This window comes from Microtus oregoni, unplaced genomic scaffold (genome assembly GCF_018167655.1).
Source record: "Microtus oregoni isolate MIOR12 unplaced genomic scaffold, Mior012 000020F_ref0000438, whole genome shotgun sequence".
Classification (NCBI taxonomy): Eukaryota; Metazoa; Chordata; class Mammalia; order Rodentia; family Cricetidae; genus Microtus; species Microtus oregoni.
Genome location: NW_024543079.1, coordinates 16,790,747 through 16,806,472, shown reverse-complemented (window position 1 = coordinate 16,806,472; position 15,726 = coordinate 16,790,747). Strand labels below are relative to the sequence as shown.

The 15,726-nt window shown below is 48.0% G+C and overlaps 1 protein-coding gene across 3 annotated transcripts in view; it reads right to left on the bottom strand.

Annotated features, from left to right (window-relative positions):
- Positions 1–8,516, bottom strand: part of Bcl2l1 (BCL2 like 1) — a 53,721-nt gene extending 45,205 nt beyond the window's left edge. Inside the window, exons 1-2 of one of the 3 annotated variants that reach the window (XM_041670328.1) lie at positions 8,407–8,516; positions 6,272–6,947 (exon numbers count right to left, since the gene is read on the bottom strand). In XM_041670328.1, the coding sequence (XP_041526262.1) occupies positions 6,272–6,835 (564 nt within the window). In that variant the 5' untranslated portion in view covers positions 6,836–6,947; positions 8,407–8,516. Of the gene's footprint in view, positions 1–6,271; positions 6,948–7,236; positions 8,089–8,292 lie in introns of those variants that run through there. The other 2 variants (XM_041670327.1, XM_041670326.1) reach the window with 2 other exon arrangements.
- Positions 8,517–15,726: the final 7,210 nt, after the last annotated feature.

Sequence of the window (15,726 nt, the reverse complement as noted above, 5' to 3'; positions counted from 1 at the left end):
GAACTCTGATCATCACTTCCCTGCTCTAAACCTACTCTTGACGTCTCTCATTCCAGACCAAAGCCTCAAACTGCCTTGTAATGTTCTATGTGCTCAGCAGCCAGCCCCCACCTCCCCTCAGCTTTCATCTCCTTGATAGAGGGCAAAAACAAAACAAAAAAAATCTCTCTGTTCCCTGCTGCTTAAGCCAATCTGACCTCTGCCATTCCTGAAAATGCCGAGCATCTCTCCTCCTCAGTACACTCTTCTGCTTGAAAAGCTCACTATATGAGCCAGCCAGGCGGTGGTGGCGCCTAGCTGGCTAGGCTAGCATGATGATACACACCTGAAAATCCTGTGCTTGGGAGGTGGGGGAGGCGAGAGGATAGAGTTTAAAAGTTGCCGGGTGGCGGTGGTGCACGCCTTTAATCCCCCGCACTTGGGAGGCAGAGGCAGGCAGATCTCTGTGAGTTCAAGGCCAGCCTGGTCTACAAGAGCTAGTTCCAGGACAGGCTCTAAAGCTACAGAGAAACCCTGTCTCAAAAAAAAAAAAAGTATTTGTATCAATTGTTGGTCTGCTCTACAGATCCTATTACCTGAGATACTTTATCTGAACAGCAAAATATTTACTCACGATAATTTGCAGCCAAGCCTCTTAAAATGTGGATGGTCACCATAATAATCCCAAAGCCCTATTCCTCCCTTCCATTTATTTATTTACTGACTTATTGGTTTGAGACAGGGTCTCACCATGTCACCCTAGTAGGCCTCAAACTCGAAGATCTGCCCATCTCTGCCTCCTGGGTGCTGGGATTAAAGGTGTGTGCAACCACACTCGGCCTCCTATTCCTTTCTGTAGTTCAGGACGCTAAACCTCAATCATGCATCTAACCATTACTTGACATTGGTTCCTGTGCACACATGGGTTATCAAAATGTTTGTTTTTTTCTCCTCTTAATTTGTCTTATGTCAAGATAATTCATATTCTAGCCAAAGAAACGACAGATGAGAGCTGAGCTTTTTTTCATTTTCCTACATCTTGGCTGTTCATTTTTTTTTGATCACTCTTTAAATTTAATTTATTTACTGGGGGAGAAGTACACCATAGACATATACAAAGGTCAGAATACAACCTGCAGAAGATAGTTCTTCCCTTCCACCAAGTGGGAATCAGGGATCTAACTCAGGACATCAGGCTTGACAGCATGTACCTTTATAAGCTAAACCACCTTGTCAGGCCCTTTGATCAACCTTTTTAAAGTGCCATCCCATCCTGCCTTGCTAGGCATTCTCTATAAACCATTTTCTTCAAAGTACCTATTATCAGCTGATGCATAACACACACACAAATACTGGAAACTAAACTTGGGTCTTCTGTTTTAAGAGCTCTTAAAACACTGAGCCATCTCTCCAGTCCCCAGACCATATAATATCATGGAACTGCTGTGGTAGACACTGTCCATCATTGACAAAAATGTCGCTATACAATTATGTGTATGTATGTGTGTATTCACTTTAGCTTGCATACATATGCACATGCATATGGAGGTCAGAGGCTAACCCTGGATATTGTTCCTCAGGAGCTATCTACCTCATTGGCCTGGAACTCATTCATCAGACAAGGGTGGGAGGCCAGCAGGCTCCAGAAATCCCCTTGTCTCTGCCTTACAGCTTTGGGATTGAGTGCACACCACAGTGCTTGGCATTTTCTTTTTCTTTTCTTTCTTTCTTTGTTTTTTTTTTTTAAATGGATTTTGGTGATCAAACTCTGATTCTTTTTGTTGTTGTTGTTTTCCAAGACAGAGTTTTTCCGTATAACAGCTCTGGCCAGGCTGGCCTTGAACTCACAAAGATCCCCCTGCCTCTGCCTCCCAAGCCCTGGGATTAAAGGTATGCGCCAAATTCAGATTCTTATGCTAGCATAGCAAAGCATTTTAAGACTAAACCCCAGTCTTAAAATCTACAAATGTAGATTTGTCTAACAGAATGAGCTATTTGAGGCAAAAACTTAGTTTTGTTTTTTCTCAGTACCTAGCAGAGTGGGGGGGGACCCTCAATAATGGTAGAAGAGGTTCCCCCCATTATTACTCTGACTTGATTAGGTCCTTTCCTCAGATACTCAGTATCTCTTTCAGAGGTGACTACTGCGCTCAAGATTAGTGCTCTGGGCTGAGATGACCAATGTAAACAAGATTTGGACTCTGAGAGTACAGCTGTTATAAATCCCTGCACCAATTTAAACTACCAGTTCCTTCTTTTCCCTTATGCAAAGGGCTGGGGATCATATATAAATGGTGAGTATCAAGCTGGTGGCAATTCATCTGGGCCTTTTCTTCCCTAGGTGAAACAAAGGCTCAGGGGACTGTCCATCACTAGATGCCCAGTGGGAGTGGGGAAGACAGACTGTGGACTGCAGGGATAATAGAGGTTCCAGAGCTTCCTTCAAGGAAAGAGGATCCTGTAGATTTAGGCTGGAGGCTGGGAAGGGGGGCAGAGATCTTGATAGATTAAGGTTGTTGAAGATGGTCTTTCTGTTGAAGAGCATTTCGCTGGAGATTACCTTTAAATCTAAGCACACTAAATCTAGACACAGCAACAAGTACAAAGCAAGCCTGGTGATGGCAGGCTAATGGCTGGGTAAAAACTAAGAGGTTGGGCACAGGAGAAAGATACCCAAGGCCAAAAGTCTGTTGGGAGAAGGGGTCGGCTAACAACACGGCTTCACACAGCCCAAACAAAATTGGTGGTTACCCACAAGAAAGTCAAGAAACTCCTCCAGGTTCCACTGGGGCCCCTGAAAACTACCTGGGTAATTTTCAGGCAGAAAATGAAGAGTTCCATGTGGTTGCTGGGGATATTGCTTTAGGGAGTCTGGAAAATCCTGTGATGGCAAAAGAGTTTTAACAACCACCTAAAAAAGGACACCAACAAGAAGTGGGTGTTCCAAGGGGGAGCCCCTGAGACACTTCTACTTCATTTGAAGACCTGAATGAGATTACTGAAAATTTCTGTGTTGGGATTTCTGATGGGACTTCCCCCAAGAAAACCACAGAACTGCCAAATTTGCAAATGGAGCTGAGGTGCTTCAACTAAGCAAATATCGGTATCTGTGTTGCGCTGAAGAAGTCAGAATAGGTAAGAAGAGATCTGCAGCTTGGGAATGGTCAAACTAGGTTTTCTCCTGGCTATGGCTCATTCAGTTCTCCTAACAATGGTGTTTTCATTGAGCAAAAGGAAATCTCCAGAACTGGCTATACCAAAGTGACATGGCCCATCTGGGGCCTTACCCCACACTCAAAGTGAAACCCCACCCCCAAACAGTTTAATCTACTGGGGGCTAGGTCCCAGTGAACTGGCTTAGTTTCTTAAGAAGTAACTCTAGGGGGCAAAGTTCAGAACCTTGAGGGAGGAAGCTCACTCTGGAGAAGTGCGTCCACCCTTTGTCCACCCTACAATTAAGGTTAGGGAAGGGCTTTTATTCAGGCAGCTGGGTATCATTACTCCATTTTACAGGTGGGAAAGACAGAAGACACAGACAACAGGTTCAGCATTTTGCTAAGTGAGTCAAGCAGCAGTATGGCCAGAGGCTTGAGTTCCAATCCTTAGGGCATCACCCCACAATTAACAGAGACTCTGGGGCAGGCCATCTCCCTGCACATACAATCTGAGGTTCCCACATATTAGGGAACCTGCTACTGATGATAAAGGCACTGTTCTCAGGTGCCCGAACAACGCCACAACTACAGCATGGAAAGAGCACCTTCTACAGGCGTATTTTCCTCAGCCCTGGTTCTCTATGCTAACCTGTCTGGATTATTACTTCCTGAAAAAGGTATGGATGGAAAGGGTTTAAACTCTGAAAAGAGGCCAATTTCAATTTTTCACTCAGACACTTGGAAAGTTACTGTGTGGAACATATGAACGACCATGTATTTCCAAGATAGAGAGATAGTATCACACTGCTTGACCTATAGTAGCTGCTCAGGAAATTGGCTACATTAAATAAAGGATAAAACAATGCTGGAAACACGAGAGGTACTCCAGGTACTCAGGAAAGGCTGAGTTTTCTGCTAAATTCAGAGCATACCCTTGGTGCACTGCTTGAACTTTATGACCTCCAAGCTGCAGCCCCAGGAAAATCTGGGGGTACCACTGCAGCAGCATCTGTGCAGCTCAGAGGGCATACCCAAGAGGAAATGGTCAGGTATCTTCCACCAAGGCTCAAGTGACGCTGAGCGGAATGTTCTTTACCCCCTGGTCTCAGGAGAAGAATGCATGCCCAGAAATGGCTCTGCCGTAACCGGCTCTTCTACACACATTCTCTCTCTGCTCATCAAGCAGAAGTGGCAAGTTACCAGGTATGCTGCCCAACAGGCTCTGGAGACTCTTGAGTGAAGAGACGGCGGTGGGTGGGATTTTAATCAATGAGAGCTAATGAACCTGCCCCAAGCTGCTGCCTGAGATGGGTTTAGCATTTTTCCAGGTGACTGGAACATTACACGCAATATGGGGCAGCTGGCAATTCTCAGGTCCCAGTAGCCTCTGCAGAGGTTGGCTGCCCTAGCTGGTACCTCTTCCATCTGCCTACTGTTTACAGCTGGCAAGAGCCTACCTGGTATTAGGACCACTAAAGACAGTAAGCAAGTGATAGAGTCAAGGGCCCAGGTTTACTTGGAGGTGCTTCGGAGGGTGTGTCTGAAGGGCTGGAATCCTGCCCCTCCTGTAATCAGCTAAACAAATATTTGCCCCAAAAGAGAATCAAAGCAAGAGAGAATGAATAGAAGAGGTCACTGCACAAACCAACAGGAACTATTTAATCATTTATCTCCCCCAGGAGTTCATTTACAGACTGGCTTTCGAGTCTGGCAATCCTTAGCTCAAGGGAGCCCACCTTTACCTCAGTCAACTCTACCCTGCTCATCTGACCTCTACTGACAAGTGACCTCTCTGCCTTTACAAGAGCTAGTGGAGGGGAAGAATGGGGGTGAAGTTTCGAAGAAATGGGAAACTAGAGACAGGATGAGGTTTCAGGGCAAACCCAGAAGGTCTCTTGCTCAGTGGTAAAAGCGAAGTGCTTGCCCCGCCCTAGGCCCAGCCTATGGACAACTGAATTCTTGACATTCCCGAGTCCATGGTGCCTGGCCCCTTCCACCTCACTTCCTTCAATGGATGGCTTATTTTCCACAGCTTGTCCATTTTTGACATATTCTGAGGGATCAGAATACTTCTCATAAGCCCCGAGCTCCCCTCTTCGGGAATGGAGTCACAAGGAAGGTGAAGACTGCCTACTCCAGTGGCTACTGCTAAGGAAGCTCTCACCTCCACACCACCCCATTAGGTGGGAGCAGAAGGGTTCTCTGGAGAAGGCACTCACTGGAGTGAGCTTCTGCTCACATTATCTCTAAGAGTCACAAAACTCTGTTAAGCAAGGAGAGCTTGCCACATTTTTTTGTGTGTTAGAAACTAAGGCTCCAGAAGGTAAACCAGCCAGTCCAAGGTCACATGGCTAGTTAAGTGACGACAGGGCCAGGACGCACACCCACATCCAGTCTGTCACCAAATCTTAATTTCCTATGGAGCCTCACAGACCCGGTTCGTGCTCTGCCAGCAAACAGCGTTCCAGTAAAGAGGCCCGATGGCCCTGACCAGAAAAGCAATAGAAAGAGCAGCTGGAGATCCCCAACCGACCCTGGGCAGTGAGGTGCAAAGTCCTGGGGCTCACTATATGACACAGCAAGAGCACCCAAACAAGCCAACCATGCAGAAAGCTGCGTACTCTGGGGAAAATGAACTTAGGGGCACAGCACACACACAGCTGGCACAGACCACCCTTCTCCAAAATCAAATAATCCTCAGTCACCCAAGTCAGTGGGGGCCTGCCTGGGCAGATGGTCTAAGTACCATGCACGCAGGTATACAGGGGCCTGAGGGTACCAGCTCTTCCGGTTCTCCAGGTATTGTGTTCCTCACTCCCAGCCAAGGTGACCCATTCTGCGAGAGCCAGCAGAAGGCAGGGAGAACTTGCCACTCTCACAGGTTTTCAGCTAAGTAAACACAGGCTATGTTTTTCTTTGCTGAGAAACTGGAACAAACTATGAAACTCTGGGGCCACAAGCATAGCCAGAAGGAAAGATGCAGATCTCTCGAAGTTAACCTCTTGTGTTGAAACAGAGCCAGGTAGCTTTCCTGAACAATCAACATCCTCAACAACCATGCCATGCAACAGAAAAGGGACCAACAAGGACATTTGGGGCTCTCCAAAGAAGAGACAGACAAGGGGCGTGGTTCTTACCCAGCCGCCGTTGTCCTGGATCCAAGGCTCTAGGTGGTCATTCAGATAGGTGGCCATCCAACTTGCAATCCGACTCACCAATACCTGCATCTCCTTGTCTACGCTTTCCACACACAGGGCTCCACCGAAGGAGAAAAAGGCCACGATGCGACCCCAGTTTACCCCATCCCGGAAGAGTTCATTCACTACCTGCTCAAAGCTTTGATATGCTGTCCCTGGGGTTATGTGAAGCTGCGATGTTAGATCACTGAACGCCCGCCGGTACCGCAGTTCAAACTCATCGCCAGCCTCTCTCAGCGCTTGCTTCACTGCTGCCATGGGGATCACCTCCCGGGCATCCAAACTGCTGCTGTGGCCAGTGGCTCCATTTACCGCGGGGCTATCCGCCAGGTGCCAGGATGGGTTGCCATTGATGGCACTGGGGGTCTCCCTCTCTGATTCAGGTCCTTCTGGGGCCTCAGTCCTGTTCTCTTCGACATCACTAAACTGACTCCAGCTGTATCCCTTCTGGGAAAGCTTGTAGGAGAGAAAGTCAACCACCAGCTCCCGGTTGCTCTGAGACATTTTTATAATAGAGATGGGCTCAACCAGTCCATTGTCCAAAACACCTGCTCACTCACTGGGTCTGCTCTGTGTTTAGCGACTCTCTTCCAGGATCCAAAGCCAGGATGAGGTTCTGAAGAGAGAGAAAGAGCTTCAGGAGAAAAATTTAATATGCATGTCATTTACCTTACAATATCCCATTCCTCCTCCAGGTACCAGAATTGGTTTCTTTGTGGCTCTTATGAAGGAAGGTCTGAGTCCAGGTTCTAAGGGACTTCAATGAAGTCAAATTGAAAGGACCAGCAAGCTTTGAATTGTCTCATCAGCCTCTTTTTACTACAACCACCCACCCCTTTTTCTCCGAAATGCCTTCCTCAAAAAGTCACCCCCATTGGCAGCCTCCCCCCCCCCCCCCCACCTACATTCAAATCTATCTCCGGCGACAGCAAGCAGGTGCAGCCCCCGGAAGATCTTTTGTATCATAGGTCGGGAGGAGGTGGTGGCTGGGTTGCCGGTAACTCTGCCTGCCTCGCGGCGGCTGGCAAAAAAACCAGCCCCGGCCGGAGGGATCATGCGACCTGGTAGGCAGCCCAGAAGGCGACACAGGAATTGTGAAGCTTAAGAACCTGCCCCCTTGCTCGCTTCCTCCATCGCCCAGACCGAGGGCGGCCTCTCTCTCCCTCTCTGCTCCGCAGCCTCCAGCCACCCGAGAGCCCAACCCCCTCGCTCTAGCACGCCCCTTGGCTCTCCGCCTCCTACTGGGAGCCAGGAGAACTCTCCCGGAGGTGTGGGTTTAGTGTAATCCCCCCACCCCCTTCTTTCTTTCTCTCTTTCTATTTAAGTGCCCTTTTAAGGTACTTAAGCACGGAAGGGGGAAACGGCGTCTGATCTGCGTTCTGATTTCGGAAAGCCCACCCCCGGGCCTTTCCGAGCGACTGTATTCTGGAGACCCCCCACAAACACCGCTGGTTGTCTTTGAATTCCCCAAAGGCCCTGGACATGGCGTTGGGGGACTGCCAGGTCCTCCATTCCGCGCCCGGACACAATGGCCGCCGGCACCCCGCACAAAGACGGGGTGAGAGGGTGGCGCTGCTCTCCGCCACCGGCCAGGAAGAAGAGTCGTGGCCCCCAAAGCGGAGACCTCGTTTTCCTGGGGCCGGGCCCAAGGCGGCCTCTTGGAGCCCCCTGCAGGGCGCGAGGGAGGGAGGCTGCTAACGCGTAGGAGCCCCGGGTGGGTGGGCTGAGGCCTCGCTTACAGCTCGCGCTCCCCTAGGCCGGGTACACGCCGAGCCACCGCCCCGTTGCTAGGCAACTGCCCTCCCTCAGGGGCGCCCCCTAGACCTCTCTGGAAGGAGGGGTCTCGCCCCCGCGGCCCGCCCCAGCGTAGCCAATCCGCGGGCCGGATCGGCACGGAAGCGGGACGGCCAAGGCTCCCATTGGGCGCAGCGCCTGTCAAGCACAGGAGGCGGCGCTCTCACCTGCGAGCCCAAAGAGCCGTGGGGGGCCACATCCCCCCTTCTTCGGCCCGGTGGCTTCCCGACGCGAGGGCGCTTCGCGGCCGAGTTGTACGCCGCGGACGTGGGTCGGCCTACCTGGCTGACTGCTCGCACCCTGTCTCCCGAAGAAGCCGGCCTCAGTTTCCCCTGAAGAGACCGGGGGAACTTGCAAGCGCAGTCACTTCCGGTGCCGCGGCAGCGCGCGCGAGCCCGAGACGCAAGAAGAGTGCGCGCCAGGAGGGACTGGCGTCGAGACGTGGGGAAGAGCGCCCTCTGGCGAGATATTGGAGGAGTCGCAGATGTATAGACCGTTTATCGGTTCTTATTTATTTAATCTTGTTCCTTTATCCGTCCGTTTGTACTCAGAAAAAGCATTTTTTTCTGGGTGTCCAACAATGGGTAGGTTTCTCAACTTTTGTATATCTTCAACTATAAAATAGGTAACGATATTGGCCTCTCATTGAGTGTGTATCAGTTACCACGTGAAAAGCCTGGAGAATAGAAAACAGTTTATTTGAATTGTTGAAGAGATAATTATGAACAAGGCAAGACAGGGTCTTTGTTTTCATCATACCTTAGGGGCGGAGATAGTGTCCAGCAAGGTAATCGCTAATACCTTGAAAACAAACAAACAAACAAACAAACCAATCTTGGCATCCTGATAATGATGGTGAAGCCTCAGTTACTTAAGAGTGAGTGTCCAAAAATGTGAAGCTCGGCTCTGGCTGCCTGGTGCAGTAGAAAAGTATTTCAGTCTAAACTGGCTTCAAGCTATATAGCCCAGGATGACCCTACTTTCTAAGCCACTGTATCACTATCATACTCAGTTTATGTGTTTCTAAGGATTGAACCCAGAACTCTATGCATACCAGGCAGGCGTTCTACCAAATGGTATATAGCCCCCCCCCCCCAGCCCCCAGCTCAGGGTTTTCAAAAATGTGTTATTTTATTTGGGGCATGTGTGTAAGTGTGGTGCATACGTGGAGGTCAGAAGACAACTCTTGCGAGTTTATTCTGTCAAAAAGAGGAACTCAGATCTTTCTCTCTTTTTATACTGGGTCTAGTTATGGGGTTCTGTAACTCAGGCTGCCCCGTCCTTGAATTCACTGTAGTCTAGGTCGGCCTTGAACTCACAACAGGCTTCCAGCTTCTGGGTACGGAGAGCTACTGGGATCTCAGCCTCCTGGTTTGCAGATGACCATGGTGAACTACCCAGTCCCTAATATAATACAAGAGCTCTCTCTTTCCTGATTCTCGGGCTGTTGAAGGACATGGCATCAGGAAGAGGAGGGCCGCTCTCACATCCCCTGATGCTGGAGACTTTTCATCTTTCACTGAGGATGCGGCAGAACACACTGCTGTCAAGAGGTCGCCCTTTTGGGAAGCCCCTTGACTGTGTGTGTGAGAGAGCTGAGCCCACGTGGAACAGACACACCAGACTTGTTTCAAACTCATTATCTTTGCTGAGTCTCGTACAAGTCAGCCAAAGGAAGCTGGGACTAAAAGAAATTAATAAATTACCCAGAGTAAGAAAAAGTAGTGGCGGGAGCAGAAAGAATCTGAAACAAAAGTGATGGGTGCTCGAGCAGAGTGGGCGACACAGGCTGGTCTGAAACCAAAGTCAGGGCTCAACCAACATGATAAACTCGAGGTCCATCACTGGATGAAAAGGCTTGTGTGGTCTCCACCTGTGTCAGCCTCAACGCTCCCCAGCTGGCAGAGACTACAGTCCTAACAGCTTCGCTGCAAAGGCCTGGAGGTTAAATGGGGAACGAGAGAGAGAGAAAAAGAGAGAGAGAGAGAAGAGAGAAGAGGAGAGAAGAGAGAGAGAGAGAGGGCTCATCCTGGAAGCTTGCTTGCCACCAATCCTGATAACCTGACTTCCTTCCACCTTGGAACCCACAGAGTGAGAAGGATTGTCCCCCCTACCCTACAATTCCTGGTAGTGCGCACACATAACATGATCTAACAGTATTGTTCAATCATAGGACCAGATTTGCCTTCCCCTTCCCCTCCCGCTGCCCTTTCTTAAGGCTGTTAGCAAATCTGTAAAGAAACGTGCTGTTTCCTTTCTGCTTTGAGCCATGGCCAGGCCCCTTACCTCCCGGAGAAGCCTTTAAAAAGTAGGCCATCTCTGGCTCCCGCTCTCTGCTTCCCTGGCTGGCCAGCTCTTGATTTCTCTCATCCTCCTTTTCCCTCCCTCCTCCTTCAGAGCAGCTCTTCACCCATTCACCTTAAGCTGACTTTCTCAGTAGTTGTATGAAGATCTCTCAGCCCACAGCCCCGCTGTGCTCCCTCTTGTGTGGCATACTATCCTAAATGCCTTCCCATGATCTGGTGTTTGTGTGCCCTCTCTGTTGCGCATTGTCTAAAGGGAAATTTGCTGTCAGCTCCTTTCCCAGACCAAACCACTAATAATCTTCTCTTCTTAACAAAGAAATACGTGTATCTTTTTTTATTAATTGTTTTGTTTGTTTTATCGAGACAGGGCTTTTCTGTGTAGCCCTGGCTGTCCTGGAACTCACTCTATAGACCAGGCTGGCCTTGAACTCAAGAGAATTGCTTGCCTCTGCCTCCCGAGTGCTGGGATCAAAGGCCTGTGCCACCACCGCCCAGCAAGTAAGTGAATTTTTAAAAAAGATTTCTACAGATGTGTAGCATATTATAACTAGTGATGCTCCATTTACCTATTTTATTTGATCATTGGGTATTTTGTGGGGCTAGAGAGATGGCTCAGTGGTTTAGGGCACTTATTTTGCTTTTTTCTGAGGACCCAGGCTCAGTTCCCAGCATCCACTTGGTGGCTTGCAATCATCTGTAACTCCAGTGCCAAGGGAGCTGAAGTCCTCGTCCAACTTCTGCACAGGCATGCACGTGGTGCACCACAGGCACGCAGACCAAACACTAGTGCAGAAAAAAAATAAATCTAAAGAAAATGTTAGCGATCTGTTTCTGGAGATCAGAAAGCAACATTTAAGGAGTAGGTTTCCTCCTCACACGGCACCTTGTTTCTTTGTTTTCAAGGTGAGGTCTCCCTTTGTTGTTCTGATCTCTGCTCCCCTCTTTGCTGTAGGAGCACTCTGACTGGGAGTACACATGTAAGCTGCCACATCTGCCTCTTATGTGGATTCTGGGAAGCAAACTTACAGGGTCAGGGTTGAGTGACAAGTGCTTCTACATGCTGAGCCTTCTCATTGACCTGATTCTCTAAATTAAAACGACGACAACAACAAACCAAAGAGCATGGTAGGGTATGGTGGCACACACCCTTAGTCCCAGCACTTGAGGGAAGACGTAGGTGGATATCTGTGTATTTAAAGCCAGCCTGGTCTACACAGTGAGAACCTGTCTTAAAACAAAAAACTAGAAACATAAAAACATTAACTTTATAAGGATATGCTATCATTTAATCACCCATTTCCCCCTTTGCGAACATTTAGGTAGTTTCCAATCTTTTCCTATTACAAATAATGCTATAATTTGTCTAATCTGTGTTCTGCATATTGTTGAACACAGTATGTGTTGGCATTTGTTAGATAAAGGTTCCTAGAAGTAGAATTATCGGAGTATAAGCAGATTAATCTGTTTTGACTTTAGTGAATATTGGCAAAGTGCTCCATATAGTGACTGTACCTAGTTTAGCTTCCCGTTAGCAGATTACGAAGTGTCCAGTTCTTCACATGGTAAGATCACAGCGTGTTATAACAGGTGTGTGCAGGGGTACTTTCTGTGTTGGAGGAAACCCAAGATCTCACACATCAGATTGGTTGTTTTTTTTTAAATATTTATTTATTTATTATGTATACAATATTCTGTCTGTGTGTATGTCTGCAGGCCAGAAGAGGGCACCAGACCTCATTACAGATGGTTGTGAGCCACCATGTGGTTGCTGGGAAATGAACTCAGAACCTTTGGAAGAGCGGGCAATGCTCTTAACCACTGAGCCATCTCTCCAGCTCCATCAGATTGGTTTTTTATCACTGTACTTCAACCCCAGCCTTGTTGTTTGTTTGTTTTGTTTTCATCCTCACCAGTCAGATGGGTTAAAACTGAAAGGCAGTTGGGCCTGTAATCCCAGGAGATCAGGAGTTAAAGTTCATCTTCTGGGCAAAGGATGTTCTAGTCCAGCCTCGGCTACAAGAAATCCTGTCTTAAAATATTATCAACACAAAACAACAATAATGAAACAACACAGAAAAGCAATCTCTAATATTACTGTGAGTGAAGTTGAAGAATTTATTATCTTTTTAGTTGTGGTAAGTGCTGTGTCTCTGTGTAACAGCCCTGGCTGGTGTGGAACTCCCTTGTATAACAGGCTGGCTTTGAACTCACAGAGATCCGCCTGCCTCTGCCTCCCAAGTGCTGGGATTAAAGGCATCTACTACCACACACACCAATAAATGTTGTTTGTTTATATTGCTTGTTGTTTTTTCAGTTGGTCTTTCTCTTCAACTTTTCCTCATTTTTTAAAAGATTTATTTTTGTTGCCTGAGCAGTAGTGCTGCATGCCTTTAATCCCAGCACTCAGAAGGCAGAGGCAGCAAATCTATGAGTTTGAGCACAGCTGGTCTACAGAACCAGTTCCAGGACAGCCAGGGCTACACAGAGAAATCCTGTCTTGAAAAACCAGCCAAACAAAAAAGTATTTATTTTTATTATTTTATAAATATCTTGTATGTCTATGTGCATGTTATGTTTGTTGTTTGTGTTCATGTGTGTGCTGTGAGTGTGTTTGTATGTATCTGTCTGTGTTTGGGTATGTGCATGAGTGTAGGTGCCCTAGGAGGCTAGAGATTTCGGATCCCCCTGGAGCTAGAGTTGTAAACCACCTTATGAGTGCTAAAAATTGAACTACATCCCCTGCAAAAGCATTAGGTGCTCACAACTGTTGAACTATCTCTCCAGCCCCACTTGGCTTCCTTTCTCGCTCTTTCTCTCTCTCTCCCTCTTTCCCTTCCTTCTTTTCAGTTTTTGCAATGCAAAGGATAGAACCCAGGGCTTTGTACAAGTGCTCTACCATGGAGCTGCGCTCCCAGCCATTCTTGTTTTTAGTTTCAGAGGTGGTGTTGTCAAGCTGGCCACATTGCCTTGAATTTGTGATTTTCCTGGTTTGGCCTCCCGCGTAGCTGGGATGACTGACGGGTGCACCTTTGTCTTGGCAGTATTTGTCCTTGGAAGTTTGGTCCTGACTCAGATGTAGGTAGGTCAGTCTGACTTTCAACTCCTAGAGATCTGCCTGCCTCTGCCTCTAGAATGTTGGGATTGGAGGCGTGTGGCACCATACCTGACTGCAATGTATTTATTGCATGTGCATACGTGAGTGCCTGCATGTATATATGTGCATACGTGAGTGCCTGCACGTATGTATGTGTATACGTGAGTGCCGCATGTATGTATGTGCATCACATGCGTGTTGGTCATGGAAGACAGAAGAGGGTCAGGCTGTCCTAGCTCTCTTCTCTCTTGCTGTGATAAAACACTGACCAAAAGCAACTTGAGGGAAGAATCAGTCACAATCCACCATCAAAGGACGCTTAGGCAGAAACCTAAGCAGAGACAGCAGGGGAAGGCTATTTACCTGCTGCTTCCTCTTGTTTGTTCAACTATTTTTTTTTTTACATAACCCAGCACTACCTGTGTAGGGATTCCACAGCCCACAGTGGACTAGGCCCTTTTTAACCAATCAGCAATCAAGAAAATGTCTCACAGACGTGCCTGGAGGCCAGTTTGTTGGAGGCAGTTCCGAGTTGAGAGGTTCCCTCTTTCTAGATGAGTCCAGTAGGCAACTGAAGGGTAGCTGTGGCAGTTATGAGCTGCTGGGGATGAGTGCTCCAAACCAAGCTGGGGCTCTCTGAGAGTAGCAAGTGCTCTTAACCTATGAGCCATCTCTCCTGTCCCCCACTTCTCTGATATTTTAACAAAACATAATAGCTTCATAATGAATTTATATCCACTAACAATTCATCTAAATTTTACTTATTTGTTTGTGTGTGTGGTCATGTATAGAGGTCAGAGGACAACTTGTAGGAGTGGGTTCTCTCCTTTTGTGTGGCTCCCAAGTGTGGGACTCAGGTCCTTAGGGTTGGAAGGAAGTACCTTTATCCTCGATTCATTTTTTAATGTGAAAAAATGTGTCCTTTTGGGCTGGAGAGATGGCTCAGAGGTTAAGAGCACTGACTGTTCCTCCAGAGGTCCGGAGTTCAATTCCCAGCAACTACATGGTTGCTCACAACCTTCTATAATGAGATATGGTGCCTTCTTCTGGTATCCAGGCATATATGCAGACAGAACACTGTACACATAATAAATCTTTAGAAAAAGAAAAAGAAAAATGTGTCATTTCCCTGTCCCACCCCCAAAATATGGTTTCTTTGTATAACTCTGGCTATCCTGGAATCAGGCTGGTCTGGAACTCAGGATCTGCCTGCCTCTGCCTCCCAAGGGTTGGGATTAAAGGGGTGAGCCATCATTGCCCAGCTTCTCAAAGTTCTACTTATAATTGCATTGGAGGCAGTTTCATGAAATATTCCCCTACTTAGGAAGATTTAGGTAGTTTCCAATTTTTTGTACAATGCAAGAGATGTCCCCAATTTCCTTATTTCTGTTCTTGGGCCCTCTGTCAGTAATGCCGGAATTGTGGGTGGAGGGCACCAGATGGGCCCTGTGTTTCTCCATTTTTTTTTCGAGACAGGGTTTCTCTGTGTAACAGTTCTGGCTGTTCTGGAACTCACTTTGTAGACCAGGCTGGTCTCGAACTCACAGAGATCCTCCTGCCTCTGCCTCCCAAGTGCTGGGATTAAAGGCAGGTGCCACCCCTGCCCAGCAGCACCTTTCTTCTTAACAAAAACATGGTACCCTTATCCCCTCCTGAGCTTGTCTGCTCCCAGGCCCTGCAAGGACCTGCTGGTTCAGTGATGCATGTCCTAGAAATGGGGCAGCCATGGCCTAGACACACCCCTGCCTTCCCTTGCCTGCTGCCTGAGTCCAACCCCTGTCTGCCTCTTCATCTATCTCGACAGGCACCCTTCGAGCCGAGTCAACACCTGTTACATAGCTCATCTCCTAGCTCACTGCATCCTTACCAATTACTTATTTACCCTGTTTGATATCTGTCTTGTCACTAGAATGTCAGCACTAGAAAGACAGATTGGGGGGTTTCTTACCCCCTTTTCTTTATTCCCCACCTCTCCCTCCCTCAACCTCCTTCTCTGCTGGCTGAAAATAAGAGAAACAGTAAATAAGGCCAGGTGTGGGGGCAGGCCTCTAATTGCAGCACTTCAGAGGTAGAGGCAGGAGGAGCTCTTAACAATTCCAGGCCAAGCTGGGCCGTGGTGGCACACGCCTTTAATCCCAGTACTGGGGAGACAGAGGCAGGCGGATCTCTGTGAGTTTGAGACCAGCCTGGTCTACAAGAGC